The sequence below is a fragment of the Triturus cristatus genome, chromosome 7 (genome assembly GCF_964204655.1).
Source record: "Triturus cristatus chromosome 7, aTriCri1.1, whole genome shotgun sequence".
Lineage (NCBI taxonomy): Eukaryota > Metazoa > Chordata > Amphibia > Caudata > Salamandridae > Triturus > Triturus cristatus.
Window position 1 is genome coordinate 927,796,835 of NC_140590.1, and position 18,674 is coordinate 927,815,508.

At 46.4% G+C, this 18,674-nt stretch overlaps 1 protein-coding gene across 1 annotated transcript in view; it reads left to right on the plus strand.

The window, feature by feature from the left end:
* Window positions 1-18,674, plus strand: part of RANBP17 (RAN binding protein 17) — a 1,191,453-nt gene that overhangs the window by 1,151,685 nt on the left and 21,094 nt on the right. The window contains exon 27 of the mRNA XM_085617873.1: window positions 16,577-16,704. Within this exon, the coding sequence (XP_085473999.1) occupies window positions 16,577-16,704 (128 nt within the window). The remainder of the gene's footprint in view (window positions 1-16,576; window positions 16,705-18,674) is intronic.

Genomic DNA, 18,674 nt, shown 5'->3' on the forward strand with positions numbered 1-18,674 from the left:
ATCTCCCAGAGTTCTACTTGCCTGGGTGGAAGTTGCACAGAGCTGGATTAGGTGAAAAACATCCACATAAACTGGTACTATGCAGGGCAAACACGGGTGACTGAATGGAATTGTCCTGGTTGCCGTACGTCCAAAGCGCTTCCTTGGGTCCCCTTACATTCCAGCCTCATAAAATAAGTGTCCACCAGGCTGCGGGTTTTAATTACAGTGAACAAAACCCCCTGTGAAATCACAAGCTGCATCTAGCAGCAGCCCTTGCTTTTCCTACTCGTTGAGGCGGGCTGGAGCAGATTCAATACCTCGGAGAGAAAGAAGCGCTGCAAACGCAGAAGCCAGCAACGCTCCAGCCAGCTTGCAGAACGGGGCCTCTTGACACGCCTCTGGCTGGCGTGGAAATATGCAAAAAACTCCTCCAATGCTGAAAGGATAGAGGCCACACGGAGAAATATCTTCAGAAGCCCTTTATTCATGCAGCTGTCAGGCACGATGCATTTCGGCTTTATCAGCCTTCCTCAGGTGCCGCTGTCTTGCCAGGATGCTGCCCCACCCATGTTTAAATCAGTCCTGCATCCCTCCAATTGGTGGGAGTACTCAGAGCTCCTGGTCATGTGATCGCCCCTCACGATGTAATGTAGTGAACACACAGTGAAGAAAATCCCCTGTATATACAAATTACCATGGGTACTCTTCTTCCGGCATCTCCACCTCTCTTCGCTGCTGCGAGGTCTGGTCCTATATCTCCATGGGTCAGGGAGCTTTTCAGGGCTGCACTCGGGATTGCCCTTTTGTCTGCTCTGCAGGGTGTCCTTCAGTACACTTGGGTGCACTTCGTTGCCATTCCTGCATCTTCAGCGATAGGGTCCCTTTTGCGTCCCACTATCTGGAGTGGTTCCCCAACTTTACACTGCTCCCTTCTTGGGGTGCAGATACTGAACGGTAACTCTCTGTCTGGACGAGGGTTACTTTTTACTTCCACTTGGAGGATGTGGTTTATGATTCTGAGATGATTCTTTCCTATATTTATACGCCTGTTGGTACTCTGGTGCCTCTGCTGCCACTTCCTTTGGATGTGTCCCTTTTCTTAGGTATCACCCTATACTATGTCCACTGTGCCCTCAGGACAGCTCTTCTGATGTCAGTCGTCCTAGGGTCTGCACCCTGCATGTCTTTATCACCTTATTCTTCAAGCTGCCTGGTTGGGAAGTCCTATGTTTATTTTAGCTACGCTACCTTGTTGTCTTTGTGGCTGTTGGCTCTGTGCATGTTTCAGTGGTGGCCCGCATCAACGTGCTTCAGATTGTTACTGTCCGCACCTGTCCCCCCTTTGGTGCCTGGGTGTACGCTTGCCGTGTTTCTTGTTCCTGCCTGTCCTTCTAGGACATTGCTCAGTTTCTACCTCTTGCCCTTGGTTCCTGGCTGTAGCTTCGCCGGCCTTCCATCCATGGGCTAGCCTGGTAAGCTCTGGTTGCATCTCTTCATGTTTTTCCCCAACCTTTGGTTGGTGTCCACATAGTGCGCCATTAAGCTGAGAGTGGTCCCTCTTCCTCCTTCGTTCGGGACTCTCTCGCTCTCTTTCTCTTTCTCTGATTGCTATATAGCTGGTGCCGTTTCTACATCTCGTTCTTATTCTCTTATGGTCTAGCACCATTCTGTCATTTTTTTTGGGACGCCTTGCCTCCTGTTCTCTTTTGCTCTTCGAGCTAATTGAGTTGCTGTCAGGCTCTTCTGCCACAGCCTTTCCCATTGTCCATCACTCTGTTGCCGGCTCAGTGGCTGTCCCGCCACAGCCTTCCCCATTGTCCATCACTGTTGCCGGCTCAGTGCTTGGGTACTTTCTGCGGTTCTGGCGCAGACCCCCCCACCCCGGAGTATGGCTATAGTATCTATTCTAAGTTAAGGAATCTGCGGCTAGATGTCTCTATCAGATGTACGAGGTACTTACCTTCGGTAACGATGTATCTGGTAGAGAAGTTGTCTAGGTGCAGATTCCTTAACGACCACCTATCCTCACCGTTCAGTGAGAACCTTGCCAGGTGGACTTCTCCTCTTGCCTACTTTCAGTTGCCATTGGGTTTCTTTCAAGAGTGCTGACATAGTTGCACTCTTTTCGGAATTACCATATGCGGCTGACTCCCTCCAAAGGGCTTTTTCCTGTAGATGGTGCCTTTTCATTCACTGTCGGCAGGATATTCTTCTTCTTCCTCTTCTCCTGTTGTCTTCCCTCCAGCCCGCCTTCGCCAGTAACTAGAGGCTCTTGTCTCCTATATAGTCATCTTCCTTGACGATCTCTTCAGCTTTATTTCACACTTCCATTGTTATGAGGGAAGATACCTTCTTCAAGTACATTGCTGTTCTTTCTGTAAGAAAGATACCTTCTTATAGTACATTGCTGTTCTTTCTGTGCTCCGACCTTGTTGGATGGCACAGTTCTACATTGTAATGATAGCCACAGCTCTACATGGTAATAACAGTCTCTTTTTTGGTCTGTTGAGATACTCTTCCCTTGTTGCTCGCACTTTGGGAAGAGTCTACACTTCACTATGCTGGGTTCTTTCTCTCAGCGTAGTTTCGCTTTTGCACTTGCATGTAGACAGCGTCTAATACTGTCTTTTAGGATGGTGTTTTGCGCCATCCGCCTTATTTATTTTGCGGATTTTTCCTCCTTCGCACATTGTTCCCATACTTTCACAGTTTTTGTTTGGTGGCTCCGTGTTGTGCCTTGGAAAAGTTTCTCCGAAGAAAACTGACGTCAGCATGCCGGGAGGGACTTATATGACCTCGTTGACGTCACTTACATGGACGACGTCAATAATTTTCCGGATCCAGTCTGATGCCTGGGGATATTCCAAGTTAAGGAATCTGCAGCTAGACAACGTCTCTACCAGATACATCATTACCGAAGGTAAGTAACTCGTACCTTAGGCCCGCTGAACAAAAGTACCTTAAATCCTGCAGAGCGTCGCGAGATGCGTTGTGAGATTCTGTGTCGAGGATGCGTCGCACAGTGGCGGTTCCGTGGACCCCCCCATCGCTGCAGATGCTGTCGAAAAGGGGCTTGCCATGTGAAGGGCTGTGTCAAGGATGAGTTACGCATCTGCAGTTCCAAGAAGACTGCGAGCTGCAATCCGAGGTCCGGTTTCGGGGAGGCATCCTGCTGCGGCGGTTGCGATGCGGCTGCGAGGAGATGTGTCGCGATACATCGGTTCTGCTTCACACGACCACAGCTGGGATGGCAGAACACCTTCAGGCCCACTTCCAAGGGTCAAGGGCTGGGATGGCACTACTTAGAGGGCAAGACTCACAGCGAGTAGAGCCCAGGTGCTGGTTTCAAGGTGGTTAGAGCCTTGTTTGTCCCTAAGGCTTCTGATCAGGAGGCTAGCCAACTAGCCCTTGGAGTAGCTTTGGTGGTCCTCGGATCAATATGCAGGTCCAGCACTTCTTACTCAGCCAGCAGGGCAACCGAGTAGCAGTCCTTCCGTCCGAGGAAGTGCAGTAGTCCTCCTGAGTCTTCCACAGGTGTACTGAAGTGTTGGGTCTGAGGGTTCAATATTTATACCTGGTGCCCACTTTGAAGTAGGAGAAGGGTCTGGAGGTTTCCATGTCCCAAAGGTGCTTGGAACTTTCTGCCTCCCTGCCCTGGCCCCAGATTGAATGTGTTCACAATAAACTAGTGTCAAACCATTGTGAGTGTGCTCAGGCAGAGCGTTTGTGATGTTCAAGTGTGGTAGGTGGCAGCTCCTCCCCCTCATCAAGTCGGATATGGCCCATCTTGCCAACATCTATGCTCCTTTGTCCCACTGTCTGGGAGCAATACACAAAGACCAACTGCCATCTACACCTTGTCATGTAACCCAGGATGCAGGCAGCAGACAATAAATGGTTAGGACAAGAACATGCAAACTTGCTAAATGTGGCATTTTCAGTATTGTGACTGAAAATCCAACTTTACCTTGAAATAGGGTTTTAAATTACAATTCTTTAGACACTAAACTCAACACTCCTACCTGGTCCCATTTGAAAGTTAACATGTAGTAAATGTAATAAGTTAACCCATTGTTATCCTATGGGAAAGGTAGGCCTCACAGTAATAAAAAACGAATTTAGGAGTATTTGACTTATCAGAACATGTAAACCTTAAAAGTACATGTCCCACTTTTTGAATTCACTACACCGGCCCTCTGGGTTGTTTAGGGCCCACCTTAGGTGGTGACTTATATGTAATAAAAAAGGAGGTTTGGGCCTTACAAGAGATGTATCTTGCCAGGTCGAAATGGCAGTTAAAGCTGCACACACAGTCTGTAGTGCCAGGCCTGAGACCTGTTTAAAGTGCTACTAAAGTGGGTGGCACAATGAGTGCTCACGGCCCACTAGTAGCATTTCATTTATAGTCCCTGGGTATATGTTGTACCATTTTACTAGGGGCCTAGAAGTAAATTAAATATGCCAATTGGGTGTAAGCCAGTGTTACCATGCTTAAAGGAGCGAGCACAAGCACTTTAGCACTGGTTAACAGTGGTAAAGTGCGCAGAGTCCTAAAGCTAGTAAAATCAAAGTCAACAAAACGTCAGGGGAAATCAATGCCAAGGATGCCAGGTCCAACAACCTAGATCACACAAACCTGTGGTCCTGCCAGGCATCACTGTTATATGGTGCCTTAGTCTCCTCCTGCCCATTCATACCTAGCAAATAGAGAGCTCTGTGGCCTCACACATTCCTTTACATGTCTGTTCTCTGCTGCTGAAAAGGCAGCCAGCGACGCTCTGGTCTTACCTTACACGTTCCCATCACCTATGCAGATAAGTGTGTCTGGACATGCACAGAAGAACAGGCCTAGAACTGCACTGGCATGCTTGCATCCTCATACCATCTTCCTCAGTAGTACTGTGGCTATATGGTATGGTCATTATCTCGTTATTAGCACCCTCCTTAGCAGGGGAGCTACATCTAAAATGCAATGGACGAATTTGCACTTATGTGTAGGTAGCCTGGCTACTGGTTTGTTGATGCCAGTTGTCAGAAAAAAACACCTTTTTGCATGGTCACCCCCATTTTTTGCTGAATTGTATTTTATTTATTTATAAAGTTTTATATCGCGCGAACATGATCCCGAGGGATATCAGAGCGCTCTACAATTGTGGGGATGGTTGGTTTGTTGACCCTGCACACTGGGGTACTGCTGACCAGTGGTCAGTGTATGTGCACTGACCCCAACACATTTAGAAAGTGGCCAGTCCTTGATTTACTTAGTTAACTCTTTATTAAGGCCACAGTAAATGTTGTAGAAACTGCACTCATAGCATGTAAATTTAAATTTCACCTGTGGGCTACAGCACTTATTGTGCCATCCACTAAGGTGACAAGGAAAACGCAGTTTCAGGGTTACCATTGTAGCCTGACTGCAGCACTTTAAACATGCAGCCCAACTGGTAGCTCTTGTAGCCCACAAGGTAGGGTGCATGGCATGCAGCCCAACTGGTAAGGGAGAGTAAATTTTAGAAAGCTACCTTTTCCCTGCCTAAAGCTCCTGAAGGCTAACTTGCATTAGCCTGGCCAGCCAGTGCTTGACCTTAATAAGGTGTGAAAACTGCTCCCACAGCAGAAACAATGGCTTGGGTGTGGTAAAGTGTTTTTCTTCTTGCAGAAATACCAGTATGGCTGAACCCAGGAACCTCATTACATTGTAAGAGCCTGCCCTTTTATAATTGAATGCAAGGTGAAACCTGGAGAAGGCAAAGCTTTGTTCCCCCAGCTATGCTGGTTACAAATCCAGTCAGAGGGGAGCAATCCCAAGAACCAGTTTTGTGTGACTACAAAGAAGGGGGGTAATCATTTCCCTGCGCCCAGCTCTGGGTGGGCACACAGGCTCTGTACAAGGGAGAACAGGGTTCCCCATCTTGGATTCAAGGAATAAGGTGCACTGTGGGTTTGTTTCCTGTAGAGAAAACAGGAACTGCTAGAAAAGTGGATAGAGTTGTCCCTAGAAACTTTCACCCTATTGGTTAAGAAAGAGCCAGGGATCACCCCACCCACTAGCTAGTGACATCCATAAATGTAGCGCTCCGAGGCACCCTGCTTAGAACACTTTCTGGACCTTTAGAAGAACAGAAGTCCTGCACCTGCTGTTTGAGACCTGTGAGAAGATCTAAAGGGCTGGACCTGCTTCCACTTGTACCAAGGACCAAGAAGTGGACTCTAGGGGTCAGTAGGCTGACCTGCTGTGTGGCTAATGGAACACAATAAGCTGCAAGAGCCCATTTTCCTGACGTGCCCACCTGAACAGTACAATCTGGTTTCAGGCCAAAACACAGCACAGAGTCTACACTACTGTCTGTTATGGACGACCTGCACATGCTCCAAGATAAAGGCTATTCTGTGATCCTAGTCTTATTAGATCTATCAGCAGCGTTCGACACCGTGTCTCATAACATTCTTATTGACCGGTTGTCGAACGTGGGGGTTAAGAACAAAGCCCTGGCATGGCTGAGAAGCTTCCTTTCTGATCGCACCCAGACTGTCACCATGGGTTCGTATCGCTCAGCAGAGGTAAAAGTCTTGAAAGGGGTACCACAGGGCTCTTGTCTAAGCCCAACGCTTTTCAACATCTATGTGGCTCCCCTGGCAAGAGTGATGCGTAAATTTGGCTTCATCCCCGTGTCATATGCTGATGACACGCAGCTCCTCTTCCCTTTTAAGACTCTTACCTCGGAATTGAGGAGCTCTTTCTCTGCAGGCATGGAAGCTGTAGCATGTTGGATGTCCACTAATTACTTACAGTGTAACGTTAGTAAAACGGAGGTCATGTTGTTCGGTGAAGCCAAAATACTCTGGACTCCAGACTGGTGGCCACCTGGTCTAGGCGTAGCACCTGAGCCCAAACAGATCGTTAAAAACTTGGGGATTCGCCTTGACCAGGATCTGTCACTAAAACAACATACGAACTATGTCGCAGGCGTATGTTTCCATACTATTAGCCTGCTACGTAAAGTCTTTCCATTACTGCCGGACCACTTCAGGAAGACGCTGGTGCAGGCCCTTGTTATGAGTCGGATCGACTACTGCAACGGTCTGTTGCTCTCTGCAAATGAGGGAGTATTGAATAGACTTCAGGTAATACAAAATACTGCGGCTCGCCTTGTTCTTAATGCCCCTCTAAGAACAGCATCAAAGCCACTTTTAGAAGAACTCCACTGGCTCTCAATCCGCCAAAGGATAAAATTTAAAACTTGCTGCTTAATACATAAGAGCCTAAATAGACAAGGTCCACTATATCTGGAAAAGAAATTTATTCCATACATTCCATCCAGAATGCTCAGATCCAGCAATGGGCATTTACTGGTAGTACCGCGTGCCAAGAAGGCCAGGCATGGAAGTAAGGCACTATCAGTGTTGGGACCTAAATTGTGGAATTGTCTCCCTGTAGCTATTCGTTCCTGTTCCGAACACTTGATGTTTAGGAAACAACTTAAAACCTTGTTGTTCATAAATGCGATCTAGTGACTTCCGCTTGTTCTACTCTTGATAAAGGACTAACCCGCCAGAAGCGCAGAGATACTCCAGTCGGAGTCGATTCTAGCGCTATAAAAACCTGCAAATAAATAAATAAATAAGTGGACCTGGACAGGACCGTGCAGGTGGCCTCTGCTGAAGTAAGTCCTATGCCCTAAGTGCTGTTCCTATGGTCCTGGGACCATTGGCTTTGCCTCCCTGGAATTCCTTACCATCTCCAAAAAGCTGTGGGGCTGGATAAACATTCGGTTAATGAGAGGGCTTCCCTGGGAGTGAAATTTGAACGTTTCCTGCTCAGATCTTTTCCTGCCAAAGCCAATAGATTCAGCTGAGCCTTGTCCAACAGCTGTATGGCTTTGAGAGGACTTCCTCAGATACAGCTTGCCATCTTACCCCGCTGGAGGATTTTGATTTCTATTTCAGAGACCAAGTTTAAAAGTAAAATGGTTTACCAGGGACGTACCTGCTTGGAATATTCTACTTGCACTCCACCGTGGTTGACTTGAAATTGGGATTAAATTACACATGTGAACAGTACTTTCTATGGTCACTTTACTTTTTCCTGGTGCCTTTTCTCCTACATCTTTACATATTCATACCTCCAGATTCCCTTGATGGATTTTTGTCATTTTATGTTATTTTGTTCAAATGTATTCTATTTTTTATAAAGGAGAGTGGGAGTTTTTATTGTGTTGTGCTTTCAACTATTTATCTGTCTTTGTAATTGTAAAGTGTTTTCCATATTTTCTTTAAATTTAAGCTGGTCTTGTCTGTGTCATAGCTAAAGGGGGGTTGAGCTCAGGTGTAAATTATTGAAACCTTTGCTTGGACCTAACAGATTAGTGGCTTTATTACTTGTTGTGGACTGCCGTCCGCCCCAACTAATGATTCACTTTTAACACCAATTCTCCCTCACTACTGGAGAAGCAAGTTTGAGTCTCCTTTCATTCTTGTAGTCTTCTTTCCTGTAAGTTCCTGCCATAGTGCTAGCATGCTCAGGGCTAGGCTGGTCATCAGTATTGTCCTTTAGATGCCTTTAAAAGCACAAAGGTTATTTTAATTCCTGTGGATGAGACACCTTCTGTGTTTACTAACACGCAGGACAGGTCATCCACCAAAAGAAACAGGATGTGAGATAACCTTAAGGGTGGCAGACATTGCATCGATTGCTGTGCATGTAACCGGTTGTCCCTGATTCTATATAACATATAGTATTGCATATTATTCTGCCATGGTGTCATTTTGTATCTGTGCTGTGTCTAAATCTTCAATAAAGGTTTTAAAAAAAAAAAGTGGCAGAAAATGGAAACTTTCTGAAATGCCGACTGGAATAGAGTCTTTAGGTCTGTTCTCTTTATAGTATGTTTTTTTTCTGATGGTTGAAAGCCAGACCTCAAGTCATTCTGTGGAATCAGAAACTATAGGAACAAAAAAGGCAGCAGGGGCAAAAATTAATAAAAAGAAACAATTGCCTACTCTGAGCTGAGGAATATTTTGCAGTCAGCTCAGTATATGTAACATCACTTGCCTTTGCATACTTCTTTTTCAGAAGTGCCGCTTCTCTTGGACAGTCAGCGGTGGAAGTGCATTACCGCTTCCCAAAATGAATTGTCTCTAGAATAGGATGGTGCTGAAAAGAAAGAGGACACTCAGATTAGCGTCAGCCGCCTACATTAAAATTCTAAGTGAAACCCCAGCCATGGCAGGAAACTAATAGAGGAGGAAAACGTATCAAAAAGAGAAGAGCTGTCTCATCATTCACCTGTACTCTGGGATCCAATTTTCGCCATATTCAATAGCACTGCCATTCATCTTCCCTGTGTTATTGTGATTTAAATCCAGGCTCTATAAAAGATAGCACTTCTTTTAAAATGATTGAGCGGGGATCAGGGAAAATGCAATGTTTAGGGGAGAAAGCTGGTGACATCACAACATTATTTTTAACAGATGGAAGCAATATTTCATACTTTGGAAGGAGAAAATAATCATTTTCTACTTTATGTGAGTCATTGCATCCGCATAAAAGTGCCAAATGGGTACTTTCTGTGCATTGCCAGCCAGAGTCATGCAGGCGGTTTCTCAGAGAATGCCTTTGACATACACAACACAGATAGTAGACAGACTACATATTAATTATGCGGGACGCAGCTTTAGTTGCTAATGAAATTCAGTTTACCGTGTGAAAAAACGTGATCGTTGCGAGAACAAATGTGGGTATTATTGGCAGGGCAATGCAGGCATGCAGTTCTTCACAAGTAGAAAATGTTCATGCTTCAGATTGGGGAAGACTGTTTTAAACGTTCCCATTATGCCACAAAGAGTCAAAAGAGGTTGAACAAAGAATGCATCACAACTTTGCCTGCCTGCATAGCAGTCCTTTCATCTGGAGGGTCATGTATGGTCCGCCAAACAGATAACCCTTTCACTTTAAGTCAGTGGTCGAAGTGCATTAAAAAAGTATGAGAACTGTGATGCTGCACGCATGGGGAGGAGTAAGGGCGGGGTGAGTGAGCGTGTGGGCGTGGCTAAAAACAAAATATTCTATAACTTTTTTCAGTCGTAAACCTTCCAGTAACTACATATAAAATAACACACAGTTTAAATTAAATACAAGCTATGTTAATCCACGGGCAATGCACTATCGTACATTATGAAACCTCTGTTATTTAATGCACCACACCAAATCTTGGTTGGAGCAGTGGAAAAAAGTGACTTGTGTATGTTTAGTACTACAAGGTCCCAGTCTGTGATAGGTCACAAGGTCAGAGAAATACCACAAGCATGATGGATCTTTTTCTGAGAGTTGAACACACCAACAACGACATGAGATGGGTGGTGATTGAATAAATTGAACAGACCTCTGGAAACACGAAGGGTGTACTAATGGAGAAGGAGCGAAGATGGATATATCATATGTCCACCAACAAGACAGGATTAAATTACAATATCCCTTGGCACACATTACAACAACGACGATAATGCTTGGGACCATTTACATCTTTACCTGAAATTTCTAAGTTCAATAAAATAATTTTATGAAGAAAACTCAAATTTCTAATCAGTGCCCAGAATGCTGTATAGACATAGTATAAATATCCTTAGGAGGAAACTAAATCAAGTGCTACCATTCTAATCAGCCATGCACTGTGTGGGAGCAGGCTTGCTATTACTAGCACAGCCAACGAAAGTGATATATCACAACCACTCAAACTTGGCTGCATCTGTCACATAAAACACATGGCTATGTGTTATTTATAAACACTATAATGGGGCTCCTTCCTATACTGATCGTATGATGCCTGGAAAAAGATCGCGATTGGAAAGTAACTACACATGATAGTTAACAAATATAAGATATTTTACATTCTCCTTCCACTTATGTCTGGGTAACTACTAAGAGTAGCCCAAAATAACAGTCAATTACCTTTCATTTACATAGAATCGCAGATTACATTGACTATGCACAGAACGCTGCAAAACTGTGATCGTTTTGGTAGTAGAGTAACAGGCTATTAACCTTTCCAACATGGCGTCTGTTGACAAATGGAACTCCTAGTGCTACTTCACCCCTCCCCCAGGGGTTGAGTCTCCTCCCATTAGGATGGGGTCTGGTTGCCGGTTCACTGTCGGGCCGCACCCAAGACACACTGTTACTTTGACAAGCAAGTGGGGCCTAATGCAAAATGGTTCGAAGCCGCCTCAGAGAAATGCCACTATTATGACGGTTTACCCTGATGCCCAGTCACTATCAGGGCACGTAATTCACAACCACGACTGGTCATCAAGCTATCACACATGCAGCTTGAGCGTCCCGGAAGCAGCGCTATTCAGGAATGTAAAATACTTAAGCCACTGACATAGCGTCCACATTAGGATATGGAGCTCACTAGGAGGAATAGTAGGTGCATCCTAGAGTGGGATGCCTCCTGGTCAGAGACCTGCTCTCCCCCCCGCAGCTCCGCTCCTAAGTGCCTTACACTGCTCAGGTAGGTGTTGAGGCCCTCCTCCACCCGCAGGCTCCTGCTTGCGCCTCATCTCTGGTGGTCCGGTGGGAGAGCCTTGCTCTTCTGCTGGCTGCTGCTGTCTGTATCTGTCTTGGGTAATTTTTCTGCCTCTGTGCCCGTGTCTGTCTGTCTGCCCTTGTGTCATTTCTCCGTCTTTCTGTCTCTGTGCCTGTGTCTGTCTGTCTTTGTGCCATTTCACCGTCTTTCTGTCTCTGTGCCCATGCCTGTCTGTCTGTCTTTGTGGCATTTCACCGTCTTTCTGTATTTGTGCCCGTGTCTGTCTTTGTACAGTTTCCTGTCTTTGTGCCATTTCCTGTCTTTCTTCTTTCTGTGCCCGTTTTCTATCTTCTTCTTTTCTGCCAGTAATTGTGTCCTCTCTGCCCTTTCGGTCCCCGTGCCCCCTGCCCTCTGTTTTCCTGCCGCTGCTGCCCCCGCGGCCCCTCCACCCCCCTGCCAGTTTCCCGCTTCCCACCACCCAGCTGCTCTTTCCTCCCCCCTCTCCTACTTAATGGCGGCCATAGGCAAGCCCATCCGTGGCCAGGGACCCTGGTTCTCCGTCCATCCGCGGTTATGACTCACCTGCCCTCCTCGCACTCAACCCCAGAAGGTACAACTTCCACAATTCAACACCGAACACCACCCACGGCCAGTTCTCCTGCCGACACTGCCGACTATCCTTCGCCGTCAACAGCCCCCCCCCCCCCCCCCCGGCCGCTGAACCCACGACAGACGCCCGCACCACCAAAACCCTGACGTGCATACTCCTCAACGTACGCTCCCTCCACAGACACGCCACTGAGATATGGGACCTGCTCGACACCCTCTCATCAGACGTTGCCTTCTTTACGGAAACATGGACCAACGCCACCTCCGCCCCGACATTGCCACCGCCATCCCTGACGGATACAAGATCCAAAGAAAGGACCGCCCCCACCACCCAGGAGGAGGACTCGCCATCGCACACAAGAGATCCCTCTGACTCTCCACCTCCAGCACTAGCGACCCCCTCTCCAACACAGAGCACCTCCACTTCCAGGTTCAATCCAGCCCCAGAACCACGCTGCGCGATACCCTCGTCTTCAGAACCCCTCGTGCCTCGCACCTCCTCCACCACCACCATTGCCGAACTCGTCGCACCCCATGCCATCGCCTCCTCGGACTACATCCTCATCGGAAACCTGAACTTCCACCTCGAAAACCGCAGGGACCCCGACACCACCACCCTCCTCGCCAACCTCGGACTGAAGCAGCTCATCACCACCCCCACCCACAGAGCCGGACACACCCTCGACCCCATCTCCGCAGGAGGGACAAACATCCACTTCAGCCACACCACGCAGCCCCTCTGGATACACCACCACTGTGTACACTTCACCTTCAACACCACCACCGCACCCAAACCAGCCCCGAAGGAACTGGAGCAAGATCACAGAGGAACACCTAAACACCACCCTCCTCCACGACCCCCCCCTCCGCCACGATCGACACCAACTCCGCAGTCAAAGATCTACACCACTGGATCTCCAGCTGCTCTGACAAGCTTGCAGCCCTCCACCACCCGGTCAATCAACGCCCCCTGAAGGCCGCCTGGTTCACCACCAACCTCCAAGAAGCCAGACGCTCCTGCAGACACCTCGAGAAATTCTAGTGGAACAAGAAAACCACCGAAGACCTGAACAACTACATGAACGCCATGAACGAATAACACCAGCACATAAGAGCCACCATAGGACCTTTATCAAGAACAAAATCCCCTGCAACTAAAGTAACGCAAAATAACTCTTCAACATCATACAGCAATTCACCAAACCCCCCACCAAAGCCACGGACGTCACTCCATCCCAGGACCTCTGCAACAAGTTCAGCTCCTACTTCCACCTGAAGATCAAGGCCCTCTACGACAACTTCAGCAAACATACTCCGGACACCACCCCCCTCGCCCCCACCAACAACCGGCCGACCATCACCACCTGGAAACCTGCTACCACTGAAGACACCACCAAGACCATAAAGAACACCAACTCGGGAGCCCCCACGGGCCTCTGCCCACCGCACATCTACCACAGAGCCTCTGCCGCCATAGCTCCCAAACTTGGCTGAACCATCAACACCTCCCTCGAATCCAGCATCTTCCCTGGTGACTGGAAGCTGGCAGAAGTCAAGCCCCTCCTCAAGAAACCCTCGGCCGACCCGACGGACCTGAAAAACTACCGGCCCATTTCTCTCCTTCCCTTCGCAGCCAAAGTCACCGAGAGATTCCTCAACGCCCAGCTGACCACCTTCATCGAAGAGAACGCCATCCTCGACTCCTCCCAGTCCAGTTTTTGCAGGAACCACAGCACCGAGACCGCCCTCCTCGCCGCCACTGATGACATCCGCATGCTCCTCGACCAGGGCCACACTGCAGCCCTCATCCTACTAGACCTCTCCACGGCCTTCGACACCATCTCACACTGCACCCTCACTGCTAGACTCCATGACGCCGGTATACGAGGAACCGCCCTTGACTGGATCCGCTCCTTTCTCTCCGGCAGAACCCAATGGATCAGACTCCCTCCCTTCCTCTCAGAATCTACAGAGATCAACTGTGGAGTACCCCAAGGATCCTCGCTCAGCCCAGCGCTTTTCAACATCTACATGGCCCCCCTCGCTGCCATCGTCAGACAGCATGGGCTCAGCATAGTATCCTATGCCGAAACCACCCAGCTCATCCTCTCTCACGAAGAACCCTGAAGACAACAGACTCAGCTTCCAAGAAGGAGTGAAAGACGTCGCAGCCTGGATGAGCGACAGCTGCCTGAAATTTAACTCGGAGAAGACCGAGGTCCTCGTCCTTGGACCCTCCCCCACGGCGTGGGACAGCTCCTGGTGTCCCCCTGCCCTCGGAACCCACCCCTACGGACCACGCCCAGAACCTCGGCATCATTCTAGGCTCCTCCCTCACCATGACCCACCAGATCAACACTGTCGCCTTGACCTGCTTCAACTCCCTCTGCAAGACCTTCATGTGGATCCCCCACGAATGCAGAAAGACCGTCACCGACGCACTTGTAACTAGCAGACTGGACTACGCCAACGCCCTCTACGCCGGAATCAACAAAACCCTGCTACACAAGCTCCAAACCATCCAGAACACCGCAGCCAGACTCGTCTGGCTGCAAGACCTGGCTTTTCGACTAATCTGGAGCTGCATCAACCCCCCCCCCCGCGCCTTGAGACCCTCACGGGTGAGTAGCGTGCTTTATAAACCCCTGATTGATTGATACCTTGATGAAGTAATTTAGGAGAGGTGGGGGATCGAATGGAGATTACGTTCAGACTGTGAGACAAGATTTTAAGTTAATCCGCACTATGTATATATATTTTGAGTGTGTGACAACAGGTCCACCCACTTGGAGCGATCCATGTTGTGAAGTAATTCTACACAGCAAGTAGGTTCTTAATCAGGTTTCCTTTTCTCATACAATGTATTTCTATGTCATAAACCTCTTTAGGAACGGCCAACACGAACACTGTTGGAGAATACCAACATTGTACCCAGAGCAGGATTTGATTGTGGTGAATAAGTATTAATGTATGCTGGAGGTTTCAGCATGTGTGCGGAACGTAGTGCATCACCTTTTATGTGCCCGCTTGGATTATGCCTGTGTTCCAAAGGTTATATTTACCTAACTACAATGTCTTTCTCATTTATATTAACTTACAGAACTTATTGCAAAAGGTGATTAAAAAATAGTGAGTTTGAATACAAGCTCATTTATGCATGTTTTAGTGTGCATGCATACTTTTCTTCGGTCCTGACTAAGGTAGGTGACCTTGAGTCAATTTTAAAGCACTTGCACTTTTTTCACCTCTCTCAAAACAACCAGCTCCGCTGTAATCAGGCGTCGAAGCACACCTTGGAGGCACTCTGCTTCCAATTAAATACACTTGATCAGTCGCCCAACTACACTGTGTTCACAAAAACTTTTTTTCACAATATAGGCGTTAATACTAGCTGGGAGCTCCAAAGTAAAGCAGACTGCCGGATAAAGGCACAGCTTTGGTGTCACAAGTTAAGGTTGAGATTATGGATTAATCCTCCAAAAGAAGGCGGGCTACAACTATTTGGAAGGACTCCTGAGATTTCTGCTCAGTAGACAGGAGGTGTTTTGTTGATCCCGAGTCATACTCTGCCCTTGTGCTACTTCACTTACCCACATGACTGGCTGCTGATACAGCGGTTGAAGAAGGGTGCAGATCATGCCCTTAATCCTCTGCCACACTTCAGAGGGTCCTGTGTTCAGGGTGAAGGTGTACCATCATTGTACACAGTTGACAAACATTGCCAAATGGAGTCAGATGCGTATGCATGGCCCATTCTGGCTGCGCTGTTTTACCAAAGAGTTTTGATAATGACTGCTTGTGGGAAACGCTGAAGGAGACAGCAGTTTGAAAAGAAGATCATTGTAATGGCAAAGATTTCAAATAAAATGTATTCAATGGCAACTCTTTGGTTGTTAGATCGTACATGTTCTCATAAGATAGCTTTGTATTTTTTTAGACCCCTCCACTGAGAATATTGGACAGTTAACCCATAGTCAGTCTAACTTTCTTTGCAATTTTCCATCCGCTCAAACATCCCACACCAATAGGATAGTGGGTTTTCCCACACCTGGTTACTTTATTTGCGGAGGACACTTTGGGGATGCTGAAGAACTCAAGGGAAATACCAAATTTGCTGAGCATATTGTAACAACTGATGAGTTTAGTGATAAAAGCGTTTGTTAGGGTGCTAGTGCCACTCTACCCCCCACCCCCTTCCATGACCCTCCCAAACCGGTAACAAAGATAACAAATTCTGCAATATTGTTGGGTGGTAAGTTATCGATTTGGAAACTAACAAAGATTCAACCTTCCATGAGATTATTGGTACCATGAGGTGAGTAAGCATTATGTTGTCAAATAAAATTATGTGTTTGAATAAAGTTTCAGTGAAAGAAACAGGTGACTTGTTGGATTTGAAATGTATTGGGTCTCATTATTATTTAATATTTGCTAAAAATGTTTTGCAATTTCTATTTCAGTACTTCAATGAGCTGAGAGCGAGTTTAATAAACAGCCAACCTGACAACAAACGAGAAATCCTTGACCTGTGTTTTAGGAACCTTATGGAAGGAGTAGAGCAAAATCTTTTAGTGAAGAACAGAGACAGGTAAGTTACACGTAGATTCCTACAAAGGTGACACACTTGTGTCAATCTTTCGGCCGAGACGATGTGTCTAAAGTGCTCTCAAGTCACTCAGGACTTTATTTTGATGGATAAAATGGACGAGTGGTGTTGCCGCAAGATTTCATATTCTAAAACCAGATAATCCTGTGAAGTACATTTATTTAGACCACTGTTTATCAGTTTAGGAAATGAAACACGGAACCTCAGTATATATCATAAACTAAACCTGTTGAATGCATTACATTTGTCTTTCTGATTAATTATTTCTGATTTTGTGTATCTTAATTCAATGCCTTCAACAACAAAAAAACATCTATTTACACGAAAGAGCTTTTGTCGTTGCGTTTAGGAGTTGTTGTTTGTGTTTATATATTTGTGCATGATTGCATGAAAAGGATACTGCTACTTTTTACTTTTAGCAAGCATGCAGAATCATGATTTTTTTTCCCCCCTGAAGTTTCTTGAAATTTTGGAAACTTGTGCAATAATTTTTGTAAATTTCACAGAATGCACTTTGGAATATCTCGTGAAATTTGAACGTGAGGACAATACCTCACATTACAAAAGTTATGTGAGGTATGGGCAAATGGATTGGCTCGAGGAGCAAGTGTCTTCTGTGGTACAAATTATGCTTAAACTAGTCTCCCCCGATGGTTTTCAGTTTGAACCAGTCCAGGGCGGAAAAAGTGCACGAAATTACCTAAAATCCGAAAATTATGCATGTATAATTCATACATAAATTCATACTACACCCTAATTATTATCTCCGTCTCGACAGTCACAAGCAGGTAAAACACAAGTTGGAAGTTTGAGCTCATCTCCATTCCTTTTCTTTTGATGAGGCTATGTTAACATAGTTCAGCAGGGCTGCCATTCTTTTAAATGGCAAATACTAGCACTGTTGCTAAACCTGCGGTTGAGCAATCCCAGCACTACTCTGCACGGCTGACATATTTTGAGCCGCTACCAGTACGTCTCAGCAGAGCTGTTATTCCTAAAATGGAATAGTAAACTAAAGAACTGCCATACTTCTTTTGTGCCCTAGTTTTACTTGCACAGAAAATTGAGGCTTTACCTTTACCTCAGTTTTCATGTGCCTCTAACATTTGTACAAACCTTCACCTCATTGCAGCTAGGCTGTGAAAAAGGAAGGCCTTGTAACATGCACATGGGGATGCTGCTTTGTCCTAACTGAGCTAGAGAGACCTGTTTCATGTTCTGTGTGCCCTTTTACCTGCCATTATGCTGGGATTGACAGTACATGGAACACATATAGCTTGTATGCTAGTCTCAAATCTGTAACAATGGCTAATAGCTTACATGGCAGGACACTAAATTGACAAGCATTGAAAATGCAATAGGTCTCGCCTTTGATTAAGTTACAGCCATTTGCTTTGCTAATGGTATTGTATAGCAAAGCAAATGACTTTAACTTAATCAAAGGCGAGACCTATTGCATTTTCAATGCAATAGGTCTCGCATTTACGTGAGTTTATGCTATTGGAATTGTAAATGACAATGCCTTTTATTTTTGTTTGGGTTTTTAAAACAAATAAAAGACATTGTCATTTACAATGGCAATAGCTTCAACTTGCGTAAATGAGAGACCTATTGCAATGCAAATGCTTGTTTCATCTCAGCTACTTGGCGCTGCCCTGCATGGGAATTCCTACCCGGAGAATGACAATGCTGTCCAGAACTGCCCATTCCTTCCTGACTTCAGTGACCTTGTATGGCCTCCACTTTTACCCTGACTTTATCAGTACCACAGAATCAGTACTTCGAGGTTATTTTTTCCCTTCTGGGGGACAGTTCTATGGATTTACAACACAGTCAGTAAATCAAGCCCATCACGCTACAAGTCTTTGCTCATAGGCAGGAAGGACCACTGGAATAAAGCAATATTGTGGCCACCGCGTTCTGAGTATTTACATATTTTCCACACTTGCGTC